Raw genomic sequence first — 26,819 nt, 5'->3', positions numbered from 1 at the left:
CTTGAGGACCTACTTCCAAACAGCACCAATTTAACAGCCAGCTGACTAGCTACTGCTAACACATCAGCCAGAAGTACTGCAGCAGTGAGTCCTGGCACAACACTATGCAAATCCCCCTCTAGAGGGCAAACCATCTGCTAGGAAAAAATCCTGCTAACCTTTCAAAAGAAAACAAGTGATGGAACAGAGTACACCACTTCCTTTTTCAATCTTCAAGATTAATACTTCTGAATACTGGACTCATTTGTTTCAGTTGTCTGTAGTTCTATATTTTTGAGTTGGGCATTGTTACTCCAACAGCATAGCTATCATGCCCACTATATGATTTAAAATCTGCTTCAGTTCTCTTTATACTCAAGATTTCTCCTTAACCCCGGTCAGAAGTCTTAGACTTCAGTTTGTTTCCAGAAACAACCAGCAGGGAGCAGCATATTATAGTCCCTGCAGGAATAGCTGCTTGCCTTATGAAAAAGTTTGTTTTTCTCTTTTCTTAGTTACTTGATTTGGTTCCACTTCTGGTTTGTGGAAATCATACTTTTAAAGCTGATAATTTTTATTGTAATATCAAACCAGTTACTGCAACAAAGATTAGAAGTTTACTTTGCACAGCAGCACTTACAATTTGGATTATTTTTAAATTTAAGATTGTGACTCCTCTGCAACAAGGCAGTAAATCAGTTATTACATAGTAGTGGGTAAACTACTCAAAAAAAAGGAAAGCGTCTCTCTAATTGGTCACTTATGTCTAGAAACAGGGCTGCATCACTAGCAGCAGCTTGGTTGTTTTTCCTCCCACAGCACAGCTTCAGTAGAAGTTCTTTAGTGTTTTTGGGGGGTACACAGTAAGACTGTGAAACTCAGACTCTGCATTGATAACTTAATATCCATCTAGCCTGTCTTCCAAGACAGGTGTAGGTATTAGTGAGAACTTGTAGGGATCTCTCAGATTCAGAACACTGAAACATGAAGGAAGTGCAGCTAGCTTCTTGCATAGCTCTCGTGCCTCCTCCTGCAAAGCTGCCTAGACTGCCAAGCCCTACCTGAAACCTATGCCTCTGGCTCCTCCCACAGAGCCTTACAACGCCAGCATTACTACAGTTATGCTGAGCCTCTGCTTGCCTAGAACATGAGCCAACAGCACAGCCTTCCCCAGCAGCTGGGGAATTCCACCCAAGTTCTCTTCCATAACCTCCAGGCAGAAGTGACTGCAGTGTAGCTGCCACTTAACTGCAAGCAAACAACTACCTACCAATACAGCCCTCTAGTTCTGAGATTAAAAGCATTAAGCCCAGCTCTCCATCTACCAAGGTACTGCCATGAGCTAAGTTCTGGGAACAGCACACCTCCATTTTACTAATACATAAGCTGAAGAATGGCACAAGACACTAGATTACGCCTTTTTTATTTCAAAAGCTAGGATAGCTTCAATATCCATGTCATGGTGAATCAGAACACATGTAAAATACCTTACAATACATTAGATTCCAAAAAGGTACCAAAAAGTACAGTAAAATTAACACTTCCGTTACAGGAAATGTATGACACAAAAACAATACAAAATAAAAAGGTGGAAAGTGACACTGGTTCCCTAAGATGCATCTCTTTCTGTACAACTGGAGTAATGCAGAGTCCATAGTTAACTCCAAGAGGCAGTCCCTAGATGCAGAGCTGCAGCTTTAAGCAGACCCTCAAAATCAGTTTCAGTTTAACCTATTAATAAAATCATTAATTAATATCTTCAGCAAAGCTGAAATTTACACACCACACTGTCTAGACAACTAGTTATCTGTAAGTATTAAACATGTAAAACATTTCCAGGGAGCTCTTCCAAGTAAGATGCACATTTAACAGGCCATAGAAATTTATTGTAAAGTTAAATTTGGTACAGAACTGAAATCTCCATCTACAGCATTGTATACAAAACCTATGCAGTCATTTTCCAAAAGAGACCATGCCACTGCATACCTGAATAAGTTTGATCAATATGGCTTGTAGTTATTCTGATGGCCACCACGCCTTGGTGTCTTCCCATAATTTGCACTGCCTTGACCTATGAACAAGACAACAAATGCATTAAACTGCTAATTAGTTACGCTTGCTTATACCCAATACAGTTCTCTTTACTTACTGTAATCATAGCCTGGTCCATATCCATAATACCCATATCCTGAATAATCATAGCCTCCATAGCCACCATAACCTTGCTGATAGCCGTATCCTTGATTCCCATAACCCTGGTTCCAGTAATTGCCATAACCTTGATTCCAATTTTGACTTTGAGCTATAGAAGGGAAAACCATCCACAAAATCCCATTTTAGTACACACAACTTATTTTGAATGTGTCCATACTAAAGTAGTGCGTGTAGTACTTACCACCGCCTCTTCCACCTCTGCCTCTTCCTCCATAGCTACCTCTTCCTCCACCACTACTGAACTGTTGCTGCTGGTATACTTCTTTTGGCTGTGCTACCTTTATCTCGCACTGAAAATGAAGAACAAGGAGGAGTTTGTAGGTTGTCTTAGAGCAGCACTGCCCAAACCTAGCCACCTAGGGAAGCCAGCCATTATCCCAGAGGCTAAGGAGATGTATGCGCTGTGCTCCCTGTCCTATGACCAAGACAACTGCATATCCAGGAGCATCTGATTTATCGCACCGCCTGGGCAAAGGTAAGCCACTATCAGCAATTCAAAGCAGGCCACTGCTTTCGGTGCACTTCATGCCGCCCATTCCCCACAGAAGAGGTGGGGAGGTCACCTGAGCACAACCACTACTGCTCTGCAGCAGCCACAAGGCTGCCCTGCATCCTGCAGGCCCTCTCAGGCTAAGGTGCTCTACTGGCCTGCTTCGCCCGAGCTGCACTGACTGAGGAGCTACCAAGGCGGCTGAGAAATAAGCCAGAGAGTTCTCCTGGCAGCCTTCATACACCCTACAGACAGGGTGTGCGTTGGGCTGTAAGGTACACTTAACTCTTTAAATAACCTATCAAGTTATAAGATTAGGTAAAAATAACCAGTATTGCCATGTCCAAGACTGGTTCCCCAGCTCAAGCTGTCAGCCAGCTTCTACTTCCTGAATCTGCACATGGTGAGACACGAAGGCTACTGCTCCTGGGAAAGGAACTGTTCCCTGCAATGGTACCTGAGCACACCCAGCTTGGAGTTCTTCACATGGGATCTTGCTTTAAGGTAACGTGCTGTTTTTATTGTTACTATGACAAAACAAGCCATAGTTGCAGAATACACAAATATGGCTTCTCTGCTCCTTGCACACATGACCCTTCCCCTCTCCTGAGGAGCTTTATTGCTTACTACAGTGTCCAGCAAACAATGAACAGGTATGTGCTGATCAAAAAGTTTACCCTGTACTGTGTCCAGTCTTAAACTAAGAGCAACCCAAGTCACTGCATGAAGCAGTGTAAGAGTTCCAGCAAGGCAGGCTTCAAAGTTACTATACGGTTGGCACTGGACACAGCGAAGAGGGATGCCTGCCAGCCAGCAAACATTCTTTGCCTCCAGTCCTTTTCACTGGCTTCACACCTGAAGCTGCAGTAGCTCCTGGCACAGATGAGCACTGTCAGCTGCTCGGAGCATCTCACACCACTGTTAGAGCAGGCCAGGTTTGAGGGTCAGCATTCATCTGCTCTCTGGTTCTTGCAGCAGTTCCAGTAAGCCCTGAATTTACGCAGTTACTCTACACAGAAAGAAGAGTATTGGTCTGCTCAAATGGCTTGTATCACCATGCTGATATATAAACAAGCCAGTTTTTCCTGTGTGTTTGAGTAACACAATTAGATCCTTTACCTATAAAAGCCCCTAGAACACAGCAAGCATTAAAGCCACAAATACTGGCAAAGAACCTTGGTAGGCTCTATGACTGAATGTATGGCAAAAAGGAATTATGGTAAATTGCAAGCTGGCCTTTTTGTACTTTGGGTACTCTGAAATCAGAAATCCATGATATCCTTTTCAGAGTAAGGATGTAGTGGTATTATGCTTAATAACTTGGTCAAAAGTTTACAAATCCAAAAAGTTTTTACCTTGCTTCCACTGACGTTATGGAATTTCTTCTCCAAAACCTTCTTCACTGGATCTTCTTCCTTGAAAGTGATGAACACAAACCCCCTCCTTTTGTTGGTCTTTGGATCCATTGGAAGTTCAATTGCTTCAATCTGGAGACATGAAATACTGCTGTTAGACTTGCAGTTTAGAAGAACAGTTGAGTACATTGCATTGGGGACAATAAGACTGAAAGTAAGTTTCCCATCTATTCATATTGTGCAAAGTTGCACAAATCTTCCTCTAGGAAGATTAGCTTGCAAACCAGAGGCTTTGACTTTACAAATCTTAAAAAGCACTTTTAAGATAAATATTATGGTTTGTTACAGGTAAGCTTTCTAATTAGCCAAGTAAGCAATTACTGCAGCATGTGCCTGCCTTGCTTTCAAGACAGGTAACCTCTGGATCAATTGTAAAAGCCTTGATACTTCTTAAGTCAAGTATTCTGCAACTTGCAGATGATTAGTCAACCAAACAGCAACCCTAGACTATGTTGTGTGCAGGTGTTTAGTAAGATAATGCTACACACCTCTCCAAACTCTCCGAAGTATTCCCTGATTTTCTCTTCTGTGGCTTCGGGGTTAAGTCCCCCAACAAAGATTTTCTTCACTGGATCCTTTTTCATTGCCATGGCCTTCTTGGGGTCAATTAGTCGTCCATCTAGCCTGTGTTCTTTCTGTTCCAGAACCTGAAATGTAGTTTGATAAGATTAACTCAAGCTGAAAAGTTTACCTTTAAGTTAAGAATCTGAAGAAAAATGAAACTTAAATTCACCTTTTCAACACTGCCAGGTTCTTTGAAGAGAATAAATCCAAAGCCTCTGGATCTTCCTGTGTTGGGGTCCATCTTTATCGTGCAGTCGGTTACCTCACCAAACTTGGTGAAGTAATCTTTCAAGTCTTTTTTGCTTGTATCCCAACTGAGGCCGCCAACAAACATCTTCCTGAAATTTCAAAGAGAAGAGCTATTTAGTCTCAGGAAGTACAACAGAAAAGCACATGCAGCAAGATGCTTAGACTGGTGCACAACTCAGCAGCATTGTCAGAAACAGGGCCAAATGTTTAACCTTAAACATTTCTGCATCTTGTCAAAACCTGACTAATACTACAGGAATGCACAACATGTTTTTTTTTTCCCTCCTCTTTGAGGGAATTACACAGTGCACACCTAAAGTTTATGCAATGCCATAAGAAACAGTAAAGGCGGCCTAATGTATTCCTTACCAGTGGCTTACATTCATCCAACATGATTCTGCTATTTGCAACAAAGCAGTATTGATTACCAATTACTGCCAGTTCAGGTTTTGGAAAGAACCTGGGGTCATTTCTAGTGCTTTGAAAGCACTCAGGCTAGGAAAGGGCATCAAAAGCAAAATTCAAAAAAATCAAAAAGCAAGCTCTTACAATTTGGACAAATGGCTATAGAAATGTTAGTCCTAAGAACAACCTCCAGAATTTAACCAGACAACTACAACCCCTAAGAACAGTCTCCTACAACAGACAGGACTTTGGACCTGCCTCAACAAGCATGCTGTGCACTTCTTCCTGTTTAGCTACCTCACCAGCACACCACTCAACCAGCCTTCCCTTTCCTGAGAGGCCACGATACAGCACTTCTCTACCCACTTGCCCACAGAGAACAGCTCCAAAGTATCACAAAGAACTAGAAACTAGTGAAGTCCAATGCAGAACTGAGGCTAACAAGCAAAACTAAGATCTGTCAATAAGGTACTTATCAAATGCCTCACTTCCAATGAAAACATTAATAACGTGACTGTATTTTCTATTTTCAGAGTTTCCAAGGTAACAAACTAAGCTTTTGAAAGCATTTGAGCCTTTTTACCTAACTATAGACTAAGGCTGTTTAAGTTGTCATTGTTTTGTTTAGAGGCAAGCTACACCTGGCACTAGAAGCCAGCAGCACTTTACAAACTGAACTAGGGCTACACAGAATTGGCTTTGGTGTTAAAGTGTAGCCACGACTTGTTAAAGCCAGCATCCGTTGATGCTCAAAAGGCAACATAATTAAAAAACCTTTAATTGCTCTGTTTTCTAGATTCTTCGCCTTGAACTGGAAGGAGCCATATCCTTTGTAGGCTCAGTCATTTTTCAGATCAAGCCCTGCTCTCTCAAGTGCAGAGTGGTACGTAAGGCCCAAGCAAACTGCATGCTTCTCACAGCCATTACAAAACAGGCCCTAAGGAGTGAGCCCTACAAATTCCACTAAGCCTTTCACTAACAGGTAAAAGTTAACCTGATGGCTTCATTCACATCAGAATAGCTGACCATGCAGGACTGCTGTAATCTGCAGACTTTCTGTAGCAAACCCTGGCATCATTAAGCACACAGAATGGATCCAGAGAAATTCAAAGTTTGGGAGGACAACAGCAGTTTGTCTGCAGGCAGCTTTAGCTGCTTTATGCCCACCAGACAGGGCTATGTAGACATGCAGACATTGCCACGTGCTAAACTCATCTTTTACCACAGCAGCAGATAGTGCACTTTGTGATTTACAATGCTTTGTTTTTTTTTCAAGTTATCATGATCAACACCCACATGCATAGAAATACCACTGTGTAGAGCCTTTGAAATTAAGACCAATTTCCTAGTATTTAGTTTCCCTTTCAGAGGCCACACAGACCAGAAAATTGCACTCTTAAGGTATAGTTATTTTCTTCCTCCTCCTCACCATATCAACACAGGTAATTCAAAGCACGGTTCAGCTGTTAACAGAAGGGTTAGTGTCAGTGTCCTGAACTCTGCCTTGGACTTGTCTGCAGGTTTACATTTTCATAGTTCAATCCCTGAAAATAACTGCTTTTTTAGAGGTTTTAATTCAGGTGGATTTGGGATTGAAGACTTGTTACCTCCTCTGCAACAAAGGAGGAGACGAGACACTAACACCCACCATGAGGGCAGAATACTGAAGATAATATAAAGAACACAGACACTGTAAGTGTGGTTCTCAATCCTTCAACAGTGAAGAAGGCACATCCAGCCCTAGGTAATGGGAAACTTGTAGAACTCTTCCTCCTTCCCTTAGAGCCAAAATCCATTCTCCTATGGTGGCTCCAGCTCGCTGTTAGCCTCAGCCTCAGGGAGCTGACCCTCTGATCAGGCCCAGTGACAACAAAGGGAGTTCCAATGAAACACACGGGCAGAGAGGATCACAAAGACCCTCTTTAGAAACGGGCTGCAGTTCTCAAGTCAAGCGTGGATATTCATAAAAATAAGAAGCTGACAAACTACAACAGTAAGTAAAATAATCTTACAGCTAAAATCCAACAAAGCCACCGAGACTCCTCCACAAATCGCTCCTGAGCGATGAGCAGTTTTCTGACAATGCTGCCAAGTAGTACACCAAAACCGCTCTTTCTTTCCCAAACGCATCGCACATCACCTTGGTCACGCTGCTTTTCCCCTTACTCCCTCCAAAAATACTTAGGACTACCACGGCTCCCTTCCAAGCGCGGATTATTATTTTTGGAGGCGTTACACAAAGCGTGCTCGTGTTTACACCAACGGCGGGGCTCACCCGTGCGGCCCCCGCCAAGTTGCGAGCAGCCCACCCCCTCCACCAAAACCCAACTCCCCCCATCCTCTCCTTCCCTTAAAAAGGGACCGAGGAGGAGAAACAAACGCGGGCCGGGAGGCGAGCCCGGCTCCATCCCCTTCCATTTTACAGCGGGAGCAGGCGAGCAGCGCGCTCCCCGCCCCTCCCCCAGCCACCACATGGCGCCAACAAAAGGCAGCTCCAGAACAAAGGAAGCGCTGCTGCGAGTGCCGCTGCTGCTGCTAGCGCTGCGAGCCCTGCTGGGGCTGCTGCAGGGCCGCGGCTCGCACCGGGGCCTCCCCTCCCACCCCCCCCTCACCCAACCCCGGCCGGGCACCGCCGAGCCCCGCAGCGGGCCCGGCTCCCTCCCCCCCTCCCATGGCCCTGCCGGTGCCTCCTCCTTACCCCGCGTCCTCCTCGTTCTTGCTGGCGTTGATCTGGTCGCCTTCGGCCCCGTTCTGGCTGGCGGCCGCCCCCGCCGTCCCCGCCGCCGCCGCTCCGGCTGCCGCCGCCGTTGTGGTCGCCGCCGCTGCCGTCGCTGCCGCCGTCGCCGAGCCCGCTGCTGCTGCCGCTGCCCCCGCTGCTGCCGCCGGGGCCCCGCCGGTGTCGGGCTGCTGCTGCTGCTGCTCCCCCCCGGCGCTCTCGGCCGCTTCGTGCCCGTTCTGGGTGGCGCCGGCGGCGGCCGCCAACTGCTGCTCCGCTTCGGACATGCTGCCCCGGCCGCTGAGGCGAGAGGCGCCTGCAAGACACGGGCGGAGCGGGCGGGCGGTCAGCGGGCGGCTCCCCCCGGCCTCCCCCACCCCCCCCTTTCCCCCTCCTTCCTCCTCCTCCTCCTCCTCCTCCTCCCCCCCCCCCCCGCCGGGCCGGGCCGGTCTGATCCGGTCCTCGCCCCTCCCCCCCCCGCCCACCCCACAGGCCCCATACTCACTTTAAAACCCCGCTCGCGATAAAATCCGGGCCGTGCCGGAATCGGATTAAAATCGCCCCCTTGTGCCCGCCGAGAGCCGCCCGCTGCGCTCCGCCGTCCCCTCCCCGCGGCGCCGCCGCTGCTCCGCGCCGCCTCCTTCCCCCCGCGACACGTCCCCGCCGGCCCGCAGCCCCAACGCGTGGCCGCCTTTATAGCGCCGGAGCCCCGGGCACATCGCAACAAAGCGCCTCGCCGTTGGCTTCCGCCGCCCGTCACTCAAGGCCGGCTGCGGGTTCTGATTGGTTTAGGGGCGCGGGGCGGGAGCGGAGGGAAGCGGTTGGCGAATGGCCGCCCGCGGCACTGGGCTGAGGGGGGAAGGCGCGCGAGGGGCCTCGCGCCTCGGCTCCCCCCTGAGGGGGCCGTGAGGGGACCGTGAGGCGGCCGCCGCCTCCCCGCCTGCCTCAGGGCTCGCCGCGGGGTTTTGGTCCCCGGCCGGTTCCGCTGCCGCCCGCCGGGCTCTGGGCTGTGCCCTGGCACAAGCGGAGCTCTCCGCTCTCGGCCCGGGCCTCGGCGTTTTGGCCCAGTTGGAGCCGGGTGAGGGGGGCAGCGCCCCGTGCGGGGGCCTGGGGGCTCCCGTCAGAGAGGGGCAGAGCGCGGGGCTGGGACAGCCGGGCACAGCCGCGCCTTTACAAAGGAGAAATCGGGCCCTGTGCTGGAGGGCTGGGAGCAGCGATTATTTCCTAACTCTCTGTAGTAATGGATGCGGGTGCCGTGAGGGTGCTCTGCCCGCAGGTATCTCCCCCGGCCCTACTTGCACCCGCTGTTACAGGGCAGGAAAAATGCACGGAGCCAACTGAGCACAGCGAGGCGTTTTTTTTGTGAGGCAGCCTAGTCTAGGATCCAGGCTGGCCTTCAGCAAGCTGCTTTTAGAGCATCTTTTATCCTCTGCAAGAGTTGTTTTCTCACGTTGCAACTCGGTAAAGTTAGAATAGGCTATGCTAGGTGTGATTTTATAGGCTTTGTAGCTGTACAAACAGCAGATCACTAAAGATGAGCACAAAATAAAATCAACATAGTATGTTTAGATTAAGGGCTCCATCCACTTTTTTAAAGTTAAAAACAGACCGCTGCCTTGGGCTATGAGCCAGACCTCTTAAGGGAAAGGAGAGGGGGAAAAAAAAAAAAAAAAAAGGAAATCATACTTAGTGTTATAATATCTTATTATCATATGAGAAATAGCCCTCTGCTACAGCCAAGAATTTGAAGCCACTCTTCTGTTACGGTGCTGTGGCTTGCCACAAGAGCCATTTTAACCGGTCCAAGCTGCTTTGGATTCCCATGCACACGCACAGCAAGACTGCATCATATTTGTTACTGGAATTGCAGGGTTTTTTACATATAATTTCTAGAGTGTAAGTTGTTGGACATAGTGGCTATTTGCTTTTGTAAATCCTTTTTTCCTCAAATGTTTACTGCCCACAAATCAAAAAATATTAAAGTGGTCTAAAAACGTGATCAACATGAGTAATTTCAAGAATGCAAGGGCACAGTGTAATAGACTGATGTGTGATTTTGTCAGCCAGGTGCTCTATTCCTGAAGGACATTAATTTGTAAATATTCTGCTACACCTTCAGACCAAGCTATAATAGCTCAGAATTTTATCTTTAGAGATGTTTATCTTAACCTAGTGTGTTGACAGAGTAGAGCAGGCTACAGACGAGCACCACAACTAGCTGTTAAGGCTAAAGTTTGTGAATGCATGTCATATGAGGTCAGGTCCACTTACAACAGTATGAAGAGTGCCTAACCAGCATGGTTGGAGATTGTAATGCCCGCAGGACAGGTTGTATCTGTTATCTGATAAAGATTCTTATTGTTACAAGACTATTTTTAAACTGTTTTTCTTACATTGAACTTAAAATAAAATGTTAGAAACAAAAACAACAAAAAAACATAAGATGGTCTTTATCCTGATTTATGCCATCTCAGAGAACTTGCCCCACATCCGGCAAGAGAACTTCTGTTGATTTCTTTTAGGCAGCCTTGGCTAAGATTGCAATCAGTTTACACCAAAAAGGTATGGTTCCTGATTAGAATCACCAAACCGCGGTGTCAGCTGCATGTGTTAATTTACACAGTGCTGTCAGTTTGCTTCAATTGGAAAATATCCTGCAGTTGCGTAAATCGCTACGGGGAGAGCTAAGATCAGACCTGTGTTTGCAGGTACAGTTGAATGGGCGGGCTGACACGGTGGCTACTACCTCCCTTCCTCACTAGCCACTTTCTTTTTTGCAGGTTTCTCTGCATGCAGCTGCTGAATGCAGAAACACCTTCTGAAGTTGTAAGTTTGTAGACCAGCTCGTGAGAGTAAACTGAAATGGGCAGCAGTTTATGTGAGTCTGTCATGTGAGGTTAGGCTCAGCTGATGGATAGAACCTGAGTGGTTTTGATGATACAATTTATTACTTAATCTCCCTCTGCTCTGAATATCCCCTTTGTATTTCATCAAGCCTTGCTAAAGGTTTGCACAGTTATCATTTCATTTGGAGTTCTCCATGTTTTTCCCTTCTCTCTTTTTCAGTTTTCTTTCTTACTTTGCTGCACTTGTTTCATCTTTCCTTTCATAGCTCTTGCACTGATATTTTGGCATATTATCATTTTCCTGCTTAACAGTGCTTCTTTAAATCAGTTCTCTTTTCCGGCAGCCCGTTTCTTCTGGTTAGGTCCATCTCAATCTCTCAGCTTGGCAATTCTAAGTAGCAGTTCCCAACTGCCAAGTCTTATCTGTGATTCCCAGTTGCCCCATTTTGATGTTTGCTGCTTTTTATGTCCCATATCCAGCAAGAGGATAACAACACGGCTGCGTATCTGGTTTGGAAACCAAAGACTTGCATGACTAACAGAGCCACTCTTTGCATATATACGCATTGAAGACTGAGAGATGAGACTCTGAGCTGTTAATGAGTAATATTTTTCTCACCAGGCCCCATCATGACACAGGTTATTTAAAATAATTCAGCTGGAACCTGGGTTTCAGTCCTGCCTTTCACTCCACATTCAAAGCCTGTGGTTAATCAATGAAAAATAGACACACAGCTTGTTGGGCGGTAATCCGTACATGACACATTTACTGCTGAGAAAAAAAACTAGCATTCTATTTGCTATTTTGTTAATCCTGTAATTACTGTTGTTATTAATGGTGTTGACTGAAGTTCAATTGAATTTTACTTGTGTATGAACTTTTGAAATTGGGCCTAATTTTGCCTTTCTGCCAAACTTGTTTACTCCAAGCCCTGCCCTTGCTGTCTGCTCATAGGAGTTTTGTGCCATACCCGTCTTCATTGCTTCCTTCCCGTTCTTCTTTATCCTATTTCCTTTTTATTTCCATTGCATTGATTTGTATAGTTTCCCTCTTACAGAGGAACAAACAAACAAAAAAACATTTACTGGTCTGAAAATACTGGTGTAATTTATCCCTTTTCCCAAGACTGTGTCTGTCTTGTATAAATTGATGGTAAGCATCTCATTTAGGTCACAGGTAGCCTACTACACATAAAATATCACCTGCAAGTTAGTTCTTACGCACAATATACATAAATAATAATAATAATAATAATTGAATAATAATTATTATTATTATGCAAGTAGCCCTGTTGATTTTAACATAATTGTTGAAAGTAAGTGGTCAGAATAAGACTGCAAAAAGGATGCCTTATGCTACACTGAAATAAGATGAAGATGCATTTAAGCAAGTATTTACAATATAACCTTTCAAAGCACATTATTTAACTGCTTGTCTCTTGCCATTTGCATATAATAATAATATTGCTATTAGATTCTTCTCAGAGTCATTTATTCATGGTGGATAGTATCACACTGAGTACTTAATCCCAGAGCTTAGTGGTCTCAATCACCCAAAGCAATATGATGTTAAACATCACGTAGAGCAACGAGAGAGAAGAGGTGGTGCTCTGAAAGGTTGGGTGGAAGCCTAATATCTCTATGCAGCATCTCTACACAGTGCCTATATTCAAACTGGGAGGAGCTTTATAGAAAATGGCAAATCAATGGTAGCCTCTACAGGTGTTCAACATGAGCTCATCCTGAGCAACAACATGGGACAAAGCAGGAAGGTCTTTATTTGAAAATGCATTAGTAGAATTCAATTGCATTGGCTGGCTCATGTTGTAGGAGCTATCCTTTGTGGAACAAAAGGTAAGTAGGACTGGATCGATGCGTGAATGGGCTTGCAATTGAAGACTAACAGTTTTGTGCCTGATATAGAAGACTCGCTTTGAAAAGATGTGGAGAACTAGCATAAACAGATGAACCAAAAAAAAATGTCTTGCAGCATCTTTCTGAATGGAAATGAATGATTGATTTGTTGAGGCCAGAGAAAAGGATGTCAGCGATAAAGAAGATGAGAACCCGTGCAAGAGTCCCAGCCACGTCAATAAATCACAGATTTACATCTCCCTACCTTGATTTACATCTCCACAGCAGTTTAGATCAATCTGAGCTTGAACCTCACATTCCTGGCAGTGAGGTTTCACCCCCTTCTTTGCACAGCTGGCAGTAAAATAACTCAGTAAAAAAGTGGTTGTTTTCAGTCAGATTTGTCTAGCGCACGGTCATTACCAAGACTTTAAATGGAGACAGCTTAAGTTTGAAAGGAGACAGTAGTATGAGGCTGTCAGAGAAGGAAGGGAGGAGAGACTTGAGATCAGAGCTCATCAGTGCTCTTGCAGATGAGGGAAAGAAGCACAAGGGGAACCTACTGATGTGCCAAGCTGAAACAGCATTTGGGGAAGCAGCAACAGCAAGAATAATTGCAAAAGCTAAGATAGGTAGATAATTAGCTGTGCTAAAAGTGACTTACAACCAAAGAAGAGATCAGTTGAAGATCTGTTGAGAAACTTTCAGATGACTAGAGGAAGCAAAACTATTTTTGAAGTGGATTTACGGTAGAATCAGACAAGAGATGTGGTTGGAAGACTCTTAAAAGTGAGGTGAGGAGAAACACTTCTACTGAACGATTTTTAATTTTTACTTTTTATGTAAAAGAGACAAGTGTGTCTGAGTGGGTGCTGGGCGGTCAGAGCAGAGCAAATGACTAAAGATGTGACTAAATGAAAGAGCAAATGTGAGGGTGATCAAGAAATTAAATAGGATGAGGTCAATAGGGCAAGTGATGGAGTTACAGAGGAAATTTAGGTAAGATGTTTGTTATCACTTAGAGATTTGTAGAAAGGGGAAACGTCATGAGAACATTTTGTTAATTTTATCTTTAAAGAAAATTGTGAGTTAGCAAATAGAGGAAAGCAGAAAGAAAGGCTTGAAATAGGTTAGTCAGCAGCAATAAAAAGCTAGCTAGGATTACATGTGTGCAGATAAGCTGCACAAGTAGAATTGTTTAGCTGTAAGAAGGCAGAAATGGAGGAGGGAGCAGGCTTGCAGGAGAGGAAGTTAGCGTGATCACAGGATTTCCGTCAGAAACACTTTGCACTGCACAAGCAAGCATGGATGAAGCAGGTGCTGAAGGTAAGCTGGTGCTGTGGGTAGGTATGACAGACTTTATCATGAGAGACAGAAGCAAAGAAGTCAGTGGTGGGTGAAAGTTGTGTATACGGCAAATGTACAGCTAGTAATTTTTTATTATTTTTTTCTCTGTTTGACATCAAAATGCATGTAAAGCTAAAATATGTGCAAGTTTCATTTTTAATCAGTGCAACCACCCAGGACTCTGTAGCTTTTATCGTGTTATCCAACACAATCTTGCATCATTCTGCTTTTCTTTTTCTTGTTAAAAACTAACAATCCACAAGTAATTATTTTGTCCACCTTCTTGCAGTATTAGGGTACAAAGTTCTGAAACAGTATTTTTTCATTTAAAAAGTTACATATCTTTGTTACTGGCGTGAAAATACACCTGCAGCCCCAGTCTTTCAGTGTTGTTATATTCCGTGCCAGCTAAAAATAAGACAACCAAGGCTTGTTAAACCGCTTAACAGATAAGATACGGCAGCAAAGCTATGCCTGGAGAAGTATTCAGAACTGTAATGGTTCATTACATGGTAATTAAAATTTTACTCTTTGATTCTTTCTTTTCTTTAACTCAAAATCACATTCCTGGCCTGCAGGAGTTAGGGAAAATTATTCAGACTGGCCTTTTGGTTATTTGAAATATCTCTTCAAGCACTATAAAGATAATATGCATACAATAATTATATTAAGACAGGGTTGTAAAGATGGGTTTATAGAATCCAAGGATTTTGGAGAAATCTGTGAGATGCTCTCTCTGTAAAAAGACATGTCTTTGTTAGGGAATGCATCGTGTTATTCTCTTAACATATGGGGCCACTTTAAATGTGTAAGGCTGCGTTATTAAACTGTCGTGGGAAGTGTAGCAGGAGGAAACCCAGGGTAATTGGCTGCAGCTTTAGATGCAGCAGCCTGCTCATTGGAGAGCAGAGGATTCTCTGAGATGCTAAAATTAGACAATCTCCGCCCTCCAGAAATGCTTCTGGAAACAGCAAGGAGGAGAAATTCTGACACAGAAAGATGGGGGAAGGAGCGAAGTGCACAGGACGCTGCTGGTGGGGAAGCTTCAGCGTATACGGGTGCACAGAAGGATACATATATTTTTCTCTAACTTGGGCAACTGGCAAAAAATGCACATAAAAAGGAAATTGCAAGAAAGTTAGTGTTTTACAAGGATATTAAATTCAATGTTTCTTATGTAATAATCTGAAGTATTCACTGGGGCTCAGGAGGCCTTTGAGCTGCTAAATCTAACGTCGGGCTGTCAGACATACCCATTTACTTTGGAAAAAAATGACTCTTGCTGCATTAGCTGAACTAAATGAAAAAGCAGATGAACTTGCAATCTTTCTACCAGCCTGTTTTTCATAAAGTGTGTTTCTCCATTATCTGAGTTCTTGCTGTGCTTCTAATGCCTTCAGATTAACTGTTGGATAAGCAATCTCTGTCAAGGCAGCAAGCATCGTATGTCCGTATTAATGAAGTCCGTATATAACGAAGACTTGATCAGTCTGCGGCTGATCAAGTCTTGTGCATTTTCGTTTCTTGGAGCCTTTGTTTTTTCAAGTTATGAGAATAAAAACAATTTCAATCTTTGATTTTTCAAAACATGCTTCAAGCTGGCTGGAAAGAGATGGTGTGATTTTGTTTCTCATTTGTATTTCTACATTATTTACATGTGAAAAATAAGGCACGGTGCATCTTTCTTACACTAAACCCACCTTTTGCAGTACACTTACAGTCCTTCTGCTAACCAGGGGCACACGTTGTCAGCATTTATGCCTTTTGGCCTCGTGTTTTCAGTCAGACTTCATTAAGAAATGATGCCTGCACTGGTGGCTGTCGGCCCAGCCTCACCTCAGGGGCTCCTGAAGGCCAAGGGGCAGCTCCTGCCGGAGGTGTCAGCCACCCCCTGGGCTCGCACCGTTTCCGATAAGGGTGGCGGAGGCCCGAGGGCGAGGAGCCGCGGTTGTTATCGGCTCTGCCGGCCGGGGCACGCCCCGATAGCCAGGCCCGGGGGGGCGCTGAGGTGAAACCGGGGGGGGACCCGGGGAAGCCCCGGGACGCGTGGGGCCGCCCGGTGCGGGCCCTCAGTCAGAACGGGGAGGCTGCTGTTTCCTCGTCGTGTGGCTGTGATAAAACCAGTAGCACTGGATGGAGACTATATTTAAAAAACAAAACAAAAACAAAAACAAAAACAACAAAAAAAAAAAGCAGAATGGCGGTATTGAGGAGCTGGGGGCTCGGGGCGCTGTGCCGGAGATCCGGCAGGGAAATAAAATAAGCGCTGCCACGACAAACACCGAGTTAAATAACCCGCAGAGCGCTTGCGCGCTGAAAGGCTCCTTCCCTTCTCAAACCCGCCAGCTCCCCCACATCGCCTTCCCCCTGCTGAGGGCACTCAGCCCGCTGCGAGCTCGCGGCTCGCGGGGCGGTCCCGAGCGGGAGGTAAAACCCGGGCTTTGTCTGGGCGAAACAACAACAAAAAGCACAACGGGCACCAAAACCCTCCCCACGCATCCACCACCCCTCCTCTACTCTCCTATTTATTACACAAAGAGCTCAGAACGGGACAAACGCGGGCTCTGAGGCGGGCTTTGGGCAGCAGCCCTTTCGCGCCCGGGCTGTGGCGACGCTGCCCGGCCGCCATTTCGGAGCCCCCCCCGCGCACGCAGGCAGCGGGGCCCGCCCGGCGCTGGGGCGCGGAGGCCATCTTGTGGCCGAGCCGGGCGGAGCCGTCGCCTAGCAACGGCGGCGCAGCGGGAAGGTGCGTGGCATGGCGGCCGGCACGGGGCCTGAGGGGACCGAGCTGCTGTGGGGTGAAGGAGCCGCTTCCTCGCCTCAGATCCTTGGGGCTGTCGGGGCAGGGAGCTGCGGCTCCAGGCTCGCCGGGTGTGGGTGGTTTCAGCCCCGGGAGGTTTATGCCGGCAGCCCCCTCGCTGGGGGTCCGGGGTTGTTCCTGGCAAAACATCGCCCCGAGCAAGTGGGGTGAGAAGAAAAGTGGTCATAGTTCCTAGGAAAGCGCTTCCAGGAGTCACAGAGCGGTTCTGTAGCCTAATAGCTTGCTAACGGGCTGATCCACACAGTTAGGAAACTGGCACGTTGTCTCGAGTCCATAAGTATGAGAATTAATTGGCAATTGGGAAATACCCAGTGGCTTGCAGATGGATCAGGTCCAAGTGATAAATCCCACAGAGCATTCTTCGTGCATAAGGATACAGATTTGGGAGTTGGTGGAACAGACGGGTTTTAGATGGGGAATGTCAGGGTACTGCAGTGGGCCTGGCTCTTTTTGCAGGTAGTACAGTCTATGGGATGTTTCTCACATCCATTGTTTGAGTTAGTGACATTTAAGAGTAATTATATCTCATGATTACCTAACATTTAATTTTGGCATATTTTCTACAAATGTTACTCTACTAGAAATGGGAATGTGAATTACAGTGTGCTCACTAGTCCAGGGAAAATCTCACGTGGATGCTCTGAAATTGGGATATTTTGTTCCTAGAGCGCACCACGAGTGTCACTGCAGGTCTCTGAATGGTGGAGAAACCCCAAATGTCATGAACTTATGTCATTGCAGTACAAAAGAAGCATTTGAGTTCTGACTTAGAAGCGAAGATGCAGATGTTAATGCCTGAACCTCAGATTTTTGTGGAAAGAACTCTGGCCCTCATCAAACCAGATGTCGTTGATAAAGAGGAGGAAATAGAGGATGTCATTCTCAGATCAGGATTTTTGATCGTTCAGGTAACAGACTGTTCCAGAGAAAATAATTGCAGTTTGATGACTTGAAGCCATCAAGACAGTAACTAAAAGCTCATGTGTCCAGAAAGCATTTGTGTTTTTCATGCCATTAGCTACAACTGCCAGATCAACAATTTTGCTGACCATGGGAAAACACAGACTTTGTTGATAAACTGGGATTTAGCAAACATATGTAGCAGATAAGTGGACTCTCCAAAGTAACTCTTTGGAGAGTGTCTGCTTTCCAGCAGCACAGTGTTTCTGGTACCCATTTGCCAAGTGAGTGCTTCCAGAATTAATTGACCTAGGGTGGTGTCCAATTGTGGTCTGACATGTTTTTTGGTTTCCAGTGTTGATTTCTTTTTGGTTTTGTTTTTTGGTTTTGTAAATAGGCTTTGTGAATGTTTAAATTCAGAACAAATGTTTCGTTTAAATAGGCCTTGCTGAGTTCTTTTTAAATTTGGATCTGACACAGTGGTCATGGGAATGTTGCCTGGAGCATTGCTGCAACCCTTCTGCTACTTGGAAAGACTCTAAGGTGTGATTTTCAGCAGAGGTTGTGTTGAGGGAAAAAAGTTGCCTTTAGCTGGCAAGGAAATGAATTCTCTAGGCCCTCTTTTAGGGGTCTTGTCACACACTGTCTTTGTAAGAGCAGATAAAAAAAAAAAAAAAATATTAAAATAAGCCAGAATCCCTAGATGACTTTGAAGCAAGGGATATGTCAGGATCTGCGGCAGGGAGCAGCCAGCAATGCAGCTCTGTGCCTGGCAGGCAGTGTCAGTTAAACTCTCGTCCAGAAACGGATCGTAACAAGACAAAAACCCTTCCTCCAGGTTACCCAGCGGGGCGGCCGCTGGGTGCCGCTGTCCTCCTCCTCCTCCTCCTCTTCTTTCTCCTTGTGCTGGGGCAGTAGCACCCTAGGTCACGGCACTTTGCTCCTGCTGAGCTTCTAGATATAACTTTATCTCCCTATCTCTTTATATCATATGTTTATTTTTTTTTCCCCTAAAGGTATAATCTTTCATTCTTGTAAATGTCTCTCTTTTCCTACACTTTTTTTTTTTTTCTTTCCCTACACTTATGGTTGTTTTATTTACAGAGGTGAGATTAATTAATTTATTTATTTATTTTTAATGAGAATACGTTTTTAGTATCTTCTGATGCCGCCAGTAAATTTTGGCACTGAAGCTGTTAGGAATCTGAATTTGCATTACTATGTATCATGTAAGATCAGGCTCAAAGAAAGCACTTTTTAATACATTTAATTCTCTTTTTTGTGACTGCCCTGTGCCCTCTGATGGATAATCTGCTGAACTTGCAGGCTAGGCTGCTATTGTGAAAACATAAAGCCTAAGAATGAAAAACAATTGCATAATTAACATTGTGGGTTGAAATCTACGTAAAAGTAGAACATTATTGTGGAACAGCTGAATAATTAAATACTGTTGTTATAATGCTTTTCGCGCTTACTATACAGTGCCCTAACTACTTGAAGTCATTCAGCAGGTTTAAATGCTGTAGTTTGTGTACACTGAAATCACACCTTACTCAAATGGCATGTTTGTCTGCTTAATTAACACAGAAACTTACTGCTTTTTGGTGCTCTGTGCCTCAAAGAGGATCAGGTGTGGGAGAATCGATTAGGTTGGAAGGTTACTCCATGTCTGTCAGGCCTGCACTTGAAAATGTGACTGCACCAGAGAACTGTGTGGTATCTGTGGTAGCAAGCTATCTTAATTTAGCAAGATTTTTTTTTAATTCTTTTTTATTTTACACTTATTTTTTAGAAACGGAAGCTCCAGTTAAGCCCAGAGCAATGTAGCAACTTTTATGCAGAGCAATATGGAAAAATGTTTTTTCCCAATTTGACAGCCTACATGAGCTCTGGACCTCTAGTTGCTATGGTTCTTGCCAGACGTAACGCAGTCTCGTACTGGAAGGAATTGCTCGGACCATCAAACAGCATAAAAGCTAGGAGGACTCACCCTCACAGGTAACTCACTGGTTTGCCGTGGTGAAGTCAGGAGGGTTTTCTTGTTCTCTTAAATGAGACCTGAATTTCTGTGTCTCCCCCTCTTCGTCTCTGCCTCTTTCAGCTGAGATGCAGATTTAGATCAGCCTGTTATCATCCTAAATTATGTGTAAAATAACTTTTAACTCTTTTTACTATTTTGGAGTAGGCACAGTTAACCCCTTTTTCCAAGAATGCTTTGTGCGTGAACACAAATTTTAGGGTGCTACTCAATTTGTTTAAAAAACAAAATCAAACCACTGCTTTGTTAACTGGTCCATGTATATTGCTTTTTTACCCCGAGGCTGTTGAGAGCTGAAAGAGATTTGCAGCTGCCTACCAAACAGTTCTTTCTCTTGCTTTTAGTTTAAGAGCAATCTATGGGACTGATGAGCTGAGGAATGCGCTTCATGGCAGTCTCAACATTTTCTCAGCAGAAAGAGAAATTCGATTCATGTTTCCAGAAGGTAAAATGGTGCAAACAATGTATTGCCCATGTTTGGGAGGATAGCAGTCTGCTCAGTTGTTGATTGTCGCTTTTCAGACTCTAAATATAATTCGATTTAGAAGGGCTCAGGTTTGTTTGCTTTGTGCAAATGTGTATCTCTTTAAGTTGATATTCTCTGCTACAAAGTGCATACCAAAATCAATTTGAAGAGCTATTATAGCTACAGAGACTGCCTCGACTTTTCAGACTCTGTAGTTTGGGAATTGGAGTGACTAAGGCTGGTAAATGAGAGGAAATGGGAAGCTGTTATACTCCAGCATGTTTTTCTGGCACTGTCAGCCCAGGGACTCCTGTTGGCTTGAGGAGACTCACTCCCTTGGGCTGAGGATGAGTAATTCCTGTTCAACAGTAGCTGAGTGCTCACATTACAGTGCAATTCCAGAGTTAAGTGCCAAAGAAATGGGCCATAGCACCTGGACAGGCTGGGAGATGATCTCTTGTCTGTAACATTTGAAAGATGATTTTGGTCTCTGATAGAAAGATGCGAGGGAAACTGACCAGAAAAGCATCTGCTTTGTCGGCTGGATCCCTTAGTTTCATAAAAGTTGTTACACTTCCCTACAGACCATACCTCCTGTGAACTATGGCTCTTTTCTTCGTCTTGACAACAAAGCTAGGCTTAGTGTGAGATTTAGGCTTTCAGAAACCAGCTTCATACTGCAAGAAGGAAGTACAAAACATGGGATATATTGTTTCTCTCCTACACCCAATGAATCTTCAAGGATATAGGTGTTTCCCCAGATGATCCAAGTTCCTCTCCTTCCATAATTGGCTATAATTAGCAAGATTACCTCAGGGATGTTGTAAAGGGATTTAAGTAGTTTCTTTACAGTTGGCTGTGTGAGAAGCTCTACCAACCATTGTGTATTATTAACTTATATGAGTCTCTGCTTACCTATAAACTACTGTTGAAAGAATGCCTTTTTTGATCGTTCTACAAACTGCTGTCAAATACCTGTGGTTACTCTTTACAGTGATCTTGGAGCCAGTTCCAGCTGGGCAGAGAGCTAGGGATTACTTGAACCTTTATGTAAATCCTACCTTACTAGCAGGGCTCACTGCACTTTGTAAAGAGAAGCCTGCAGATCCTATGGTACGTACAGTGTATCAGCATCGTGTTGTGTGCTTTGTGATACGTTTCCTCTGTGTTAGAATTCGTGGTCTCTGCAGGAAAACTCCTCCTCTGTTAAAGAGCTGTGCTCCTTTAGCTACGTGGTAATGAGGTAGCCAAATAAAATTTGCCTTTCAATAAGTTGATTTGTTTGTTAACAGATGAAATGAGGGCCTGGACTAAACGAAATCAGCTTTGACAAAATGACAGTTGTTTTTGGTGGCTTCTATAAAACTGTTGCTAACACATAGTAGTTACAGACATCTAGAAAGGTAAACAGGGGCTATCATACGATGCCAAATACACATTTTTTTATTTTGTTTAATGTTTCTGAGGTGAGTTTGAAATGAAATAACTCTAATAATAGATTCTAGGTAAGATTAGGTGCTAATCACACTGGTAGTAGTTATGTGGTTGAGTAAAACAATGTAGAGTTTGTAGCAAACTGCCCATGTTTTGTCATTGTTATGCTTTATTTCATAATATTAACTTCATCCTTCTTTAGGATAAACAATTATCTCGACTATATGGCATTGATAACATTTATTTGGGCTGTTCCATAATTCACCAGGAAAATTAATTAGGTTTCACTCAGAAGAATCATATCTTGAATAATCAAACTGACCTGTGGAAAATTGTCGTCTTAACCCTTTCTATCTAGCAAGTTGTTGCATCTTGCACTTCTTTCACAAGTTATTCCTTTTAACCAAGAATTTAATACAAATCACATATCTTAGTGGAAAGACTAGAGTTCATTTCTTGCATTTTTCTTTTCAGGCCCTACAGAAATTGGCTTTCATCTGGGAAAATGTGGGGGTTTCTTTGTTAGTTTTATTTTTTTATTGGTAGTATTCTTAAAGTTCAAGTAATTCACACCAGTACTTCTTAAAGAATAATGATAATTAATCAGTGTGACAATTTACTGGCAGCTGTGGTGGATTCAACATCAGTTTTCTAATCAACATTGCATTTTTCTGAAAGATTCCACAGGGAAAAAGAAAGAAGCCTTAAAAATAATTTAGAGGTATTTCTGTGACCTGTGTGATATACATGAGGTCAGATTAAATGTACTCTGATTGCTCCAGTTTTGTAATCTGTTCACTTTATCTGTATGTCTGGCACCGTTAGCACAGAAATCTAGAAAATAGGGATGGAAGGTTCCTGAAGTAGTCATTTCATCCACCCCTTTGCCGAAGGGCCCAACCAATTGTATGTAGCCATTCCTAACTAATGTTTGTCTGGCCTGTTCTTTAGCCCTCCAAATGATGGAGCATCTACTGTCTCCCTAGGCAATCTATTTCAGCACTTAATTACACTTAGATGAAAATCTTTCACTAAAAGTTAGCCCAAATCTCCTCTGCTCCGGTTTTAAACCCAAGACAATTTTTGTTTTGTTTTACTAGCCCCAGAGGACATTGTGTCCACTGTAATATCTCCTTTTATCTCCTTTTTTTTTTTTTTTTAAAAAAAAAAAAAAGCAATCTATTGCATATTTGCAGTGTCACCATCTTTTTTTCCCCTTCAGTTATTTCTTCACTATATTAAAAAAAAAAAAACAAACTTATTTTTTCTATCTTATCTTGTAGGCCACATTTCTCTGAATCTACTTGTTTCCAATTAATCTCTACAGTTTCAGCACAGTTTCCTAGCATATTTTTTAAACCTATCCTTTTTGTAACTGGTAATTAAAGGAAAGTGTCGCTTACCTTACTGGTCTACTATTCTATCAATTCTTTCACTTCAGGATATGGTACCTGTTTTACACAGCATTCCAGAAACAAATCATTGACAGCCCTGTGAAGTAAATAAGGATGCGTTAAATCTTCTCTTTACAAGTGGAGAAATCGAAGCAGAGGTTACTTTGCCTAAGGCCAGGCCAAGACATGGGCAGATTAAGTTAGGACTCAAGACATTCCTACCTCTCACATTCTTACTTAAGTACAATTTGCTGGAAAATGTACAAGATGAATTTCAAAAAGTCCCCATGTTTTGTTTTTAAGCTTAAGGCATTAGAAGGTGATTTCAGTGTAGAAGACTGTGGCATTGTTAATGAATCATTACTAGATAGGCTATCTGTAAGTGTTTCTGGGAATAATATTTTAAGCACTTTCATACATACTGTACAGCTTCATTCCAAAACAGAGTTCAGTTTATTTGAAGTATGGCCAAAATATTCTTATACACAAAGACAGACATTTCCAGGAAAAGTTGTCTTCTAAAGATCAGCGTGAGTTATTCAAAAGCAATGCAAACTGTGAAGATTTAAAAGAATGTCTAGAAAAATCAGGCTATTTGTAGGTTCATTTTTTCTGAAAGGTCTTCATTTTGCAACACAGTAGGAGAGTGCATCAGAGGCTTCAAACAAGGCTCTAAATAGTTTTCCATACATTAAGTAGGAAAAAAAAAAAAAAAAAAAAAAAAAACACAACAAAACAAAATTGAAAATGTGTGTTTAATTTTTCTTTGTTATACATCCAGACTTGGCTTGCTGACTGGTTGATTGAACACAACCCTAATAAACCCAAGCTACGACATCAAATCACTGAAGAAGAGCATCGGGAGTGAAAAACATCACTCAGTGGAAACCACCTCAAGCATTCAAATTACAGATCTATATTATCATTGGCACTGTATCCCTTTGGTGTACAATTAATGTAATCTGAAGTAAATATTGTCTTAACTACCCATGTCTTTGTGGGATAAACCTTTCAGTTAACCAGGATTTAAGTTAGAGTAGCTTTTCTGTTGACTTGGAGAATGTAGAATTACATGATAAATTTACTGTGTCAAATGATTAGAAAAAGATGAAATGATCTTGTGGTGTTACTTATACTGCTGCTTTCCCCAATCACCTTGTTCTGTCTGTTTGGGGAAAACAAAATTATTTAGACCACTGCAGATTCCTCAATGCCATACAGCTGGCCCATCCTTTGTGAAACTGTAATTTGTCTCCAGCACTTGTCAAGAGGTGCAAATCCCATTATGAAGGAGAGGAACCTGAATGTAACTTAGAAAACAGGTACTGGTGGCATCGTATTAGCAACTTGAGAATTTTTATTGTTGGTTACATCACCGAGCTATGGTCACTCTTACAGATGATTCACTCAAGACTGATGTATTTTGTCAGAATACAATTTGAAGGCCTTAATTAAAGCTACATTGAATGTACATTTCCTATCTCGACAGAAAAAAACACAGTGGTTATAAATCAGTCTCAGATTTCCATTAGAAGTCACAAGAAGGTTTACTTTAGTCAAGGACTAATGATATCTTCCAACACTTGTTTAAAGAAAGGTGTTTAATTGCAGCAGCTCACCTTAAGGGTGTTTTCTGTGTCCTACTGCACTTAAAAGGTCTGCCGCTTTCTGCTGTTTTCCTTGTATTGTTGGTTACACTTGGACTTTAATGTGTTCTGTTGGAGAATTTCAAGCGAATGCGTTAGGGGCTGTGTTGTTCAACAGACAGACAATGTGTTAATCATGCACTATGATCTATTATTAATGTAATTGGACTTTTTTTGGGGGGAGGGTGAGACATGCTTGGGGGCCTTTTTTGTTTTCTTACATGTTGCATTTGCCCTGTTAACTTCAAGGTTTGCATCCTATGACTTTCCTGCCTTGCATGGAGAAAACAATGTTGTTCTGCCAGCTCTGAAATATTAGCATCCTTGACTAATACTAAATAAATAAACAACTTCATAGTTTATTTTATGACAAGCCTTGCTTGATTAATTACCAGAAACATTAAACTTTTTTTTAAAGCTAATTGTTTATCTTTTCAGTGGAGTAAGTGACTGTTGCCACCCCAAAGAATAAACATACGGAAAAGCAGTCCCTACAATAGTGAGATCTACAAGTTTTGAGACTTAAGAGTTTTTTTTCTTTTAAAAAAAAAGAAAGCCCAAAACCTCAAATATGAAGAAAAAAAAAAAAAAAGAGGTCATTAGAAATCCTCTGAACAGATCCCTTTATAACTAATTTCTTTTGCCTACTATTATTGTTCCCTATAAACGTCTGATTGCTGCAATTACGGGACAGTTGTGCATTGTGGTTTCCTGTCGGCCAAACCAACAATTTCTCATTTGAACCCAACAGAAACAAAAATTCAGTGAATTCACAATACATTCTCCTTCATTTTTTGTCAGCTATGATGGTATTTGCTTCCTGATTTTGATGTGTTGCAGCCTGACAATAAATATCTCCTTTAAGTTACAGCTGAAGTTCTTAGTTTGTCTCTTGCGACAGACCTGTGTTGTGTTATACCTGTAGAAGATTTGTAACTTCCCCAGCAAGTATGTGGGTTCTGTGGTATACCGAGAGGGTAGGAGCAAGGGCAAAACCAGCTAAAGTTACCAATGTTATTTCTATAACTGCAATATCAGTCATTCAAATGGATGTCTGTTATGGACTTTATTCTCTAATATTAGAGCCAACACCTTCAATTGCTGACTGCTGTTCACTTCCATTTTTTAAAGGGAAAAAGAGGAGGTGCATTCATCCCTTCGATGCCATTCTGCTCACTGTATCTATACACTTCACACAGGTATTAATCCAGAAAATCTCACAGCTGGGATGGTGAGGGAAGCTGCATCAATACGTAAGATGGGGGCAGAAGGTCAGTCCTAGGGATACCGAATGGGCAACCAACCTGGTCCCCTGGGGGAGCTGTTACACCATAGGAGAGGCTGTTTGAGGCAGTGCTGCTTACGTTTCAGCTGGTCTTCAGGATTTTATTTGGCACGGAGCTTGGCCAATGTTATAAATCCACCTCAGAGAAAGTGTAGCTTTAGGAAAAACAGATGAAATATGTCTTAAAATTTGGTGTCAGCAAGGCAGGCTACTCTGTGAGAACTGGTGACCTGTCCTTTCCCTGTTGAGTTAGAATAATTATCTTACCCATTGAGTTTTATTGGGTATTTTTAACTTTGAGGGAGTTCATTTTAGTTTTACTGCTTGGGTGCTGGAATAGAGCTATGTCCATAAAACCAGCAGCTCGGTCTGTTTCCCATAATTCTGTTTTTTCAACTTTCTTCTGGAAATTTGCTTATCAGAGGCTTGCTATTACCTGCCCTGGAAGTTGTTATTGGTACTCTATAGATTGAGCTAGTCTGAAGTGTATGATTGTTCAGCCTTCCTGTCTCATAAGGGATTCATTATCTTTAAGAATAGACCAGTTAAACTGCCAGGAACCTTGAGCATACTTTAAAGATAGCAGAAACCTCAATCAAAGCCAGCTCCCCTTTGCCTGTAAGTCAGAGCATTTCAGCATGCCAAGCTTCAGAAATGAGTCAGTGTCCACAGCTCAGGACTTTCATTCAGTAACTTTAAACAAAGTGTGTTGCGTGGACATTTGCAAACCCTCATCTTTTTCACTTAGGAAAAGAG

The 26,819-nt window shown here is 43.3% G+C and overlaps 2 protein-coding genes and 1 long non-coding RNA gene across 16 annotated transcripts in view; 2 read left to right on the top strand and 1 right to left on the bottom strand.

Moving 5' to 3' along the window:
* Positions 1-8,673, bottom strand: part of HNRNPAB (heterogeneous nuclear ribonucleoprotein A/B) — a 29,229-nt gene extending 20,556 nt beyond the window's left edge. For 3 of the 10 annotated variants that reach the window (XM_084535238.1, XM_084535236.1, XM_084535239.1), the window contains exons 1-8: positions 8,538-8,673; positions 8,015-8,348; positions 4,832-5,000; positions 4,587-4,745; positions 4,039-4,170; positions 2,375-2,483; positions 2,129-2,281; positions 1,966-2,050 (exon numbers count right to left, since the gene is read on the bottom strand). In XM_084535238.1, the coding sequence (XP_084391364.1) occupies positions 1,980-2,050; positions 2,129-2,281; positions 2,375-2,483; positions 4,039-4,170; positions 4,587-4,745; positions 4,832-5,000; positions 8,015-8,319 (1,098 nt within the window). In that variant the 5' untranslated portion in view covers positions 8,320-8,348; positions 8,538-8,673 and the 3' untranslated portion in view covers positions 1,966-1,979. Of the gene's footprint in view, positions 1-1,386; positions 1,711-1,965; positions 2,051-2,128; positions 2,282-2,374; positions 2,484-4,038; positions 4,171-4,586; positions 4,746-4,831; positions 5,001-8,014; positions 8,349-8,537 lie in introns of those variants that run through there. The other 7 variants (XM_084535243.1, XM_084535241.1, XM_084535235.1 and 4 more) reach the window with 5 other exon arrangements.
* Positions 8,674-8,749: 76 nt separating this feature from the next.
* On the top strand, positions 8,750-15,225 carry LOC311444251. The gene is made up of 2 exons (XR_014697779.1): positions 8,750-13,526; positions 15,033-15,225. It is a non-coding gene; the product is annotated as an uncharacterized lncRNA (long non-coding RNA).
* Positions 15,226-16,687: 1,462 nt separating this feature from the next.
* Positions 16,688-25,648, top strand: NME5 (NME/NM23 family member 5). 5 transcript variants are annotated; one of them, XM_084535248.1, is made up of 6 exons: positions 16,688-16,825; positions 17,642-17,808; positions 19,593-19,798; positions 20,183-20,283; positions 21,299-21,417; positions 23,914-25,648. In XM_084535248.1, exons 2-6 carry the CDS (start codon positions 17,680-17,682, stop codon positions 23,998-24,000), a joined length of 642 nt encoding a protein of 213 aa, XP_084391374.1. In that variant the 5' UTR covers positions 16,688-16,825; positions 17,642-17,679; the 3' UTR covers positions 24,001-25,648. The 5 variants fall into 5 exon arrangements, with proteins under 5 accessions (XP_084391374.1, XP_084391373.1, XP_084391372.1 ...); XM_084535247.1 differs by having other exon boundaries at positions 16,794-16,825; positions 17,567-17,808; XM_084535246.1 differs by lacking the exon at positions 16,688-16,825 and adding an exon at positions 16,857-16,877.
* Positions 25,649-26,819: the final 1,171 nt, after the last annotated feature.

This window comes from Aythya ferina, assembly GCF_964211825.1.
Source record: "Aythya ferina genome assembly, chromosome: 14".
Classification (NCBI taxonomy): domain Eukaryota; kingdom Metazoa; phylum Chordata; class Aves; order Anseriformes; family Anatidae; genus Aythya; species Aythya ferina.
Note: the sequence above shows the minus strand (reverse complement) of the source record. Positions and strands in the feature narration are given on the sequence as shown.

Coding starts and splice junctions, on each gene's coding strand:
- NME5 (XM_084535245.1), top strand. CDS start 16,980: ATGCCGGCAGCCCCCTCGCTGGGGGTCCGGGGTTGTTCCTGGCAAAAC. Junction 17,047..17,641: donor CATCGCCCCGAGCAAGTGGG/GTGAGAAGAAAA, acceptor ATGTCATTGCAG/TACAAAAGAAGCATTTGAGT. Junction 21,418..23,913: donor AGAAGCCTGCAGATCCTATG/GTACGTACAGTG, acceptor TTATACATCCAG/ACTTGGCTTGCTGACTGGTT.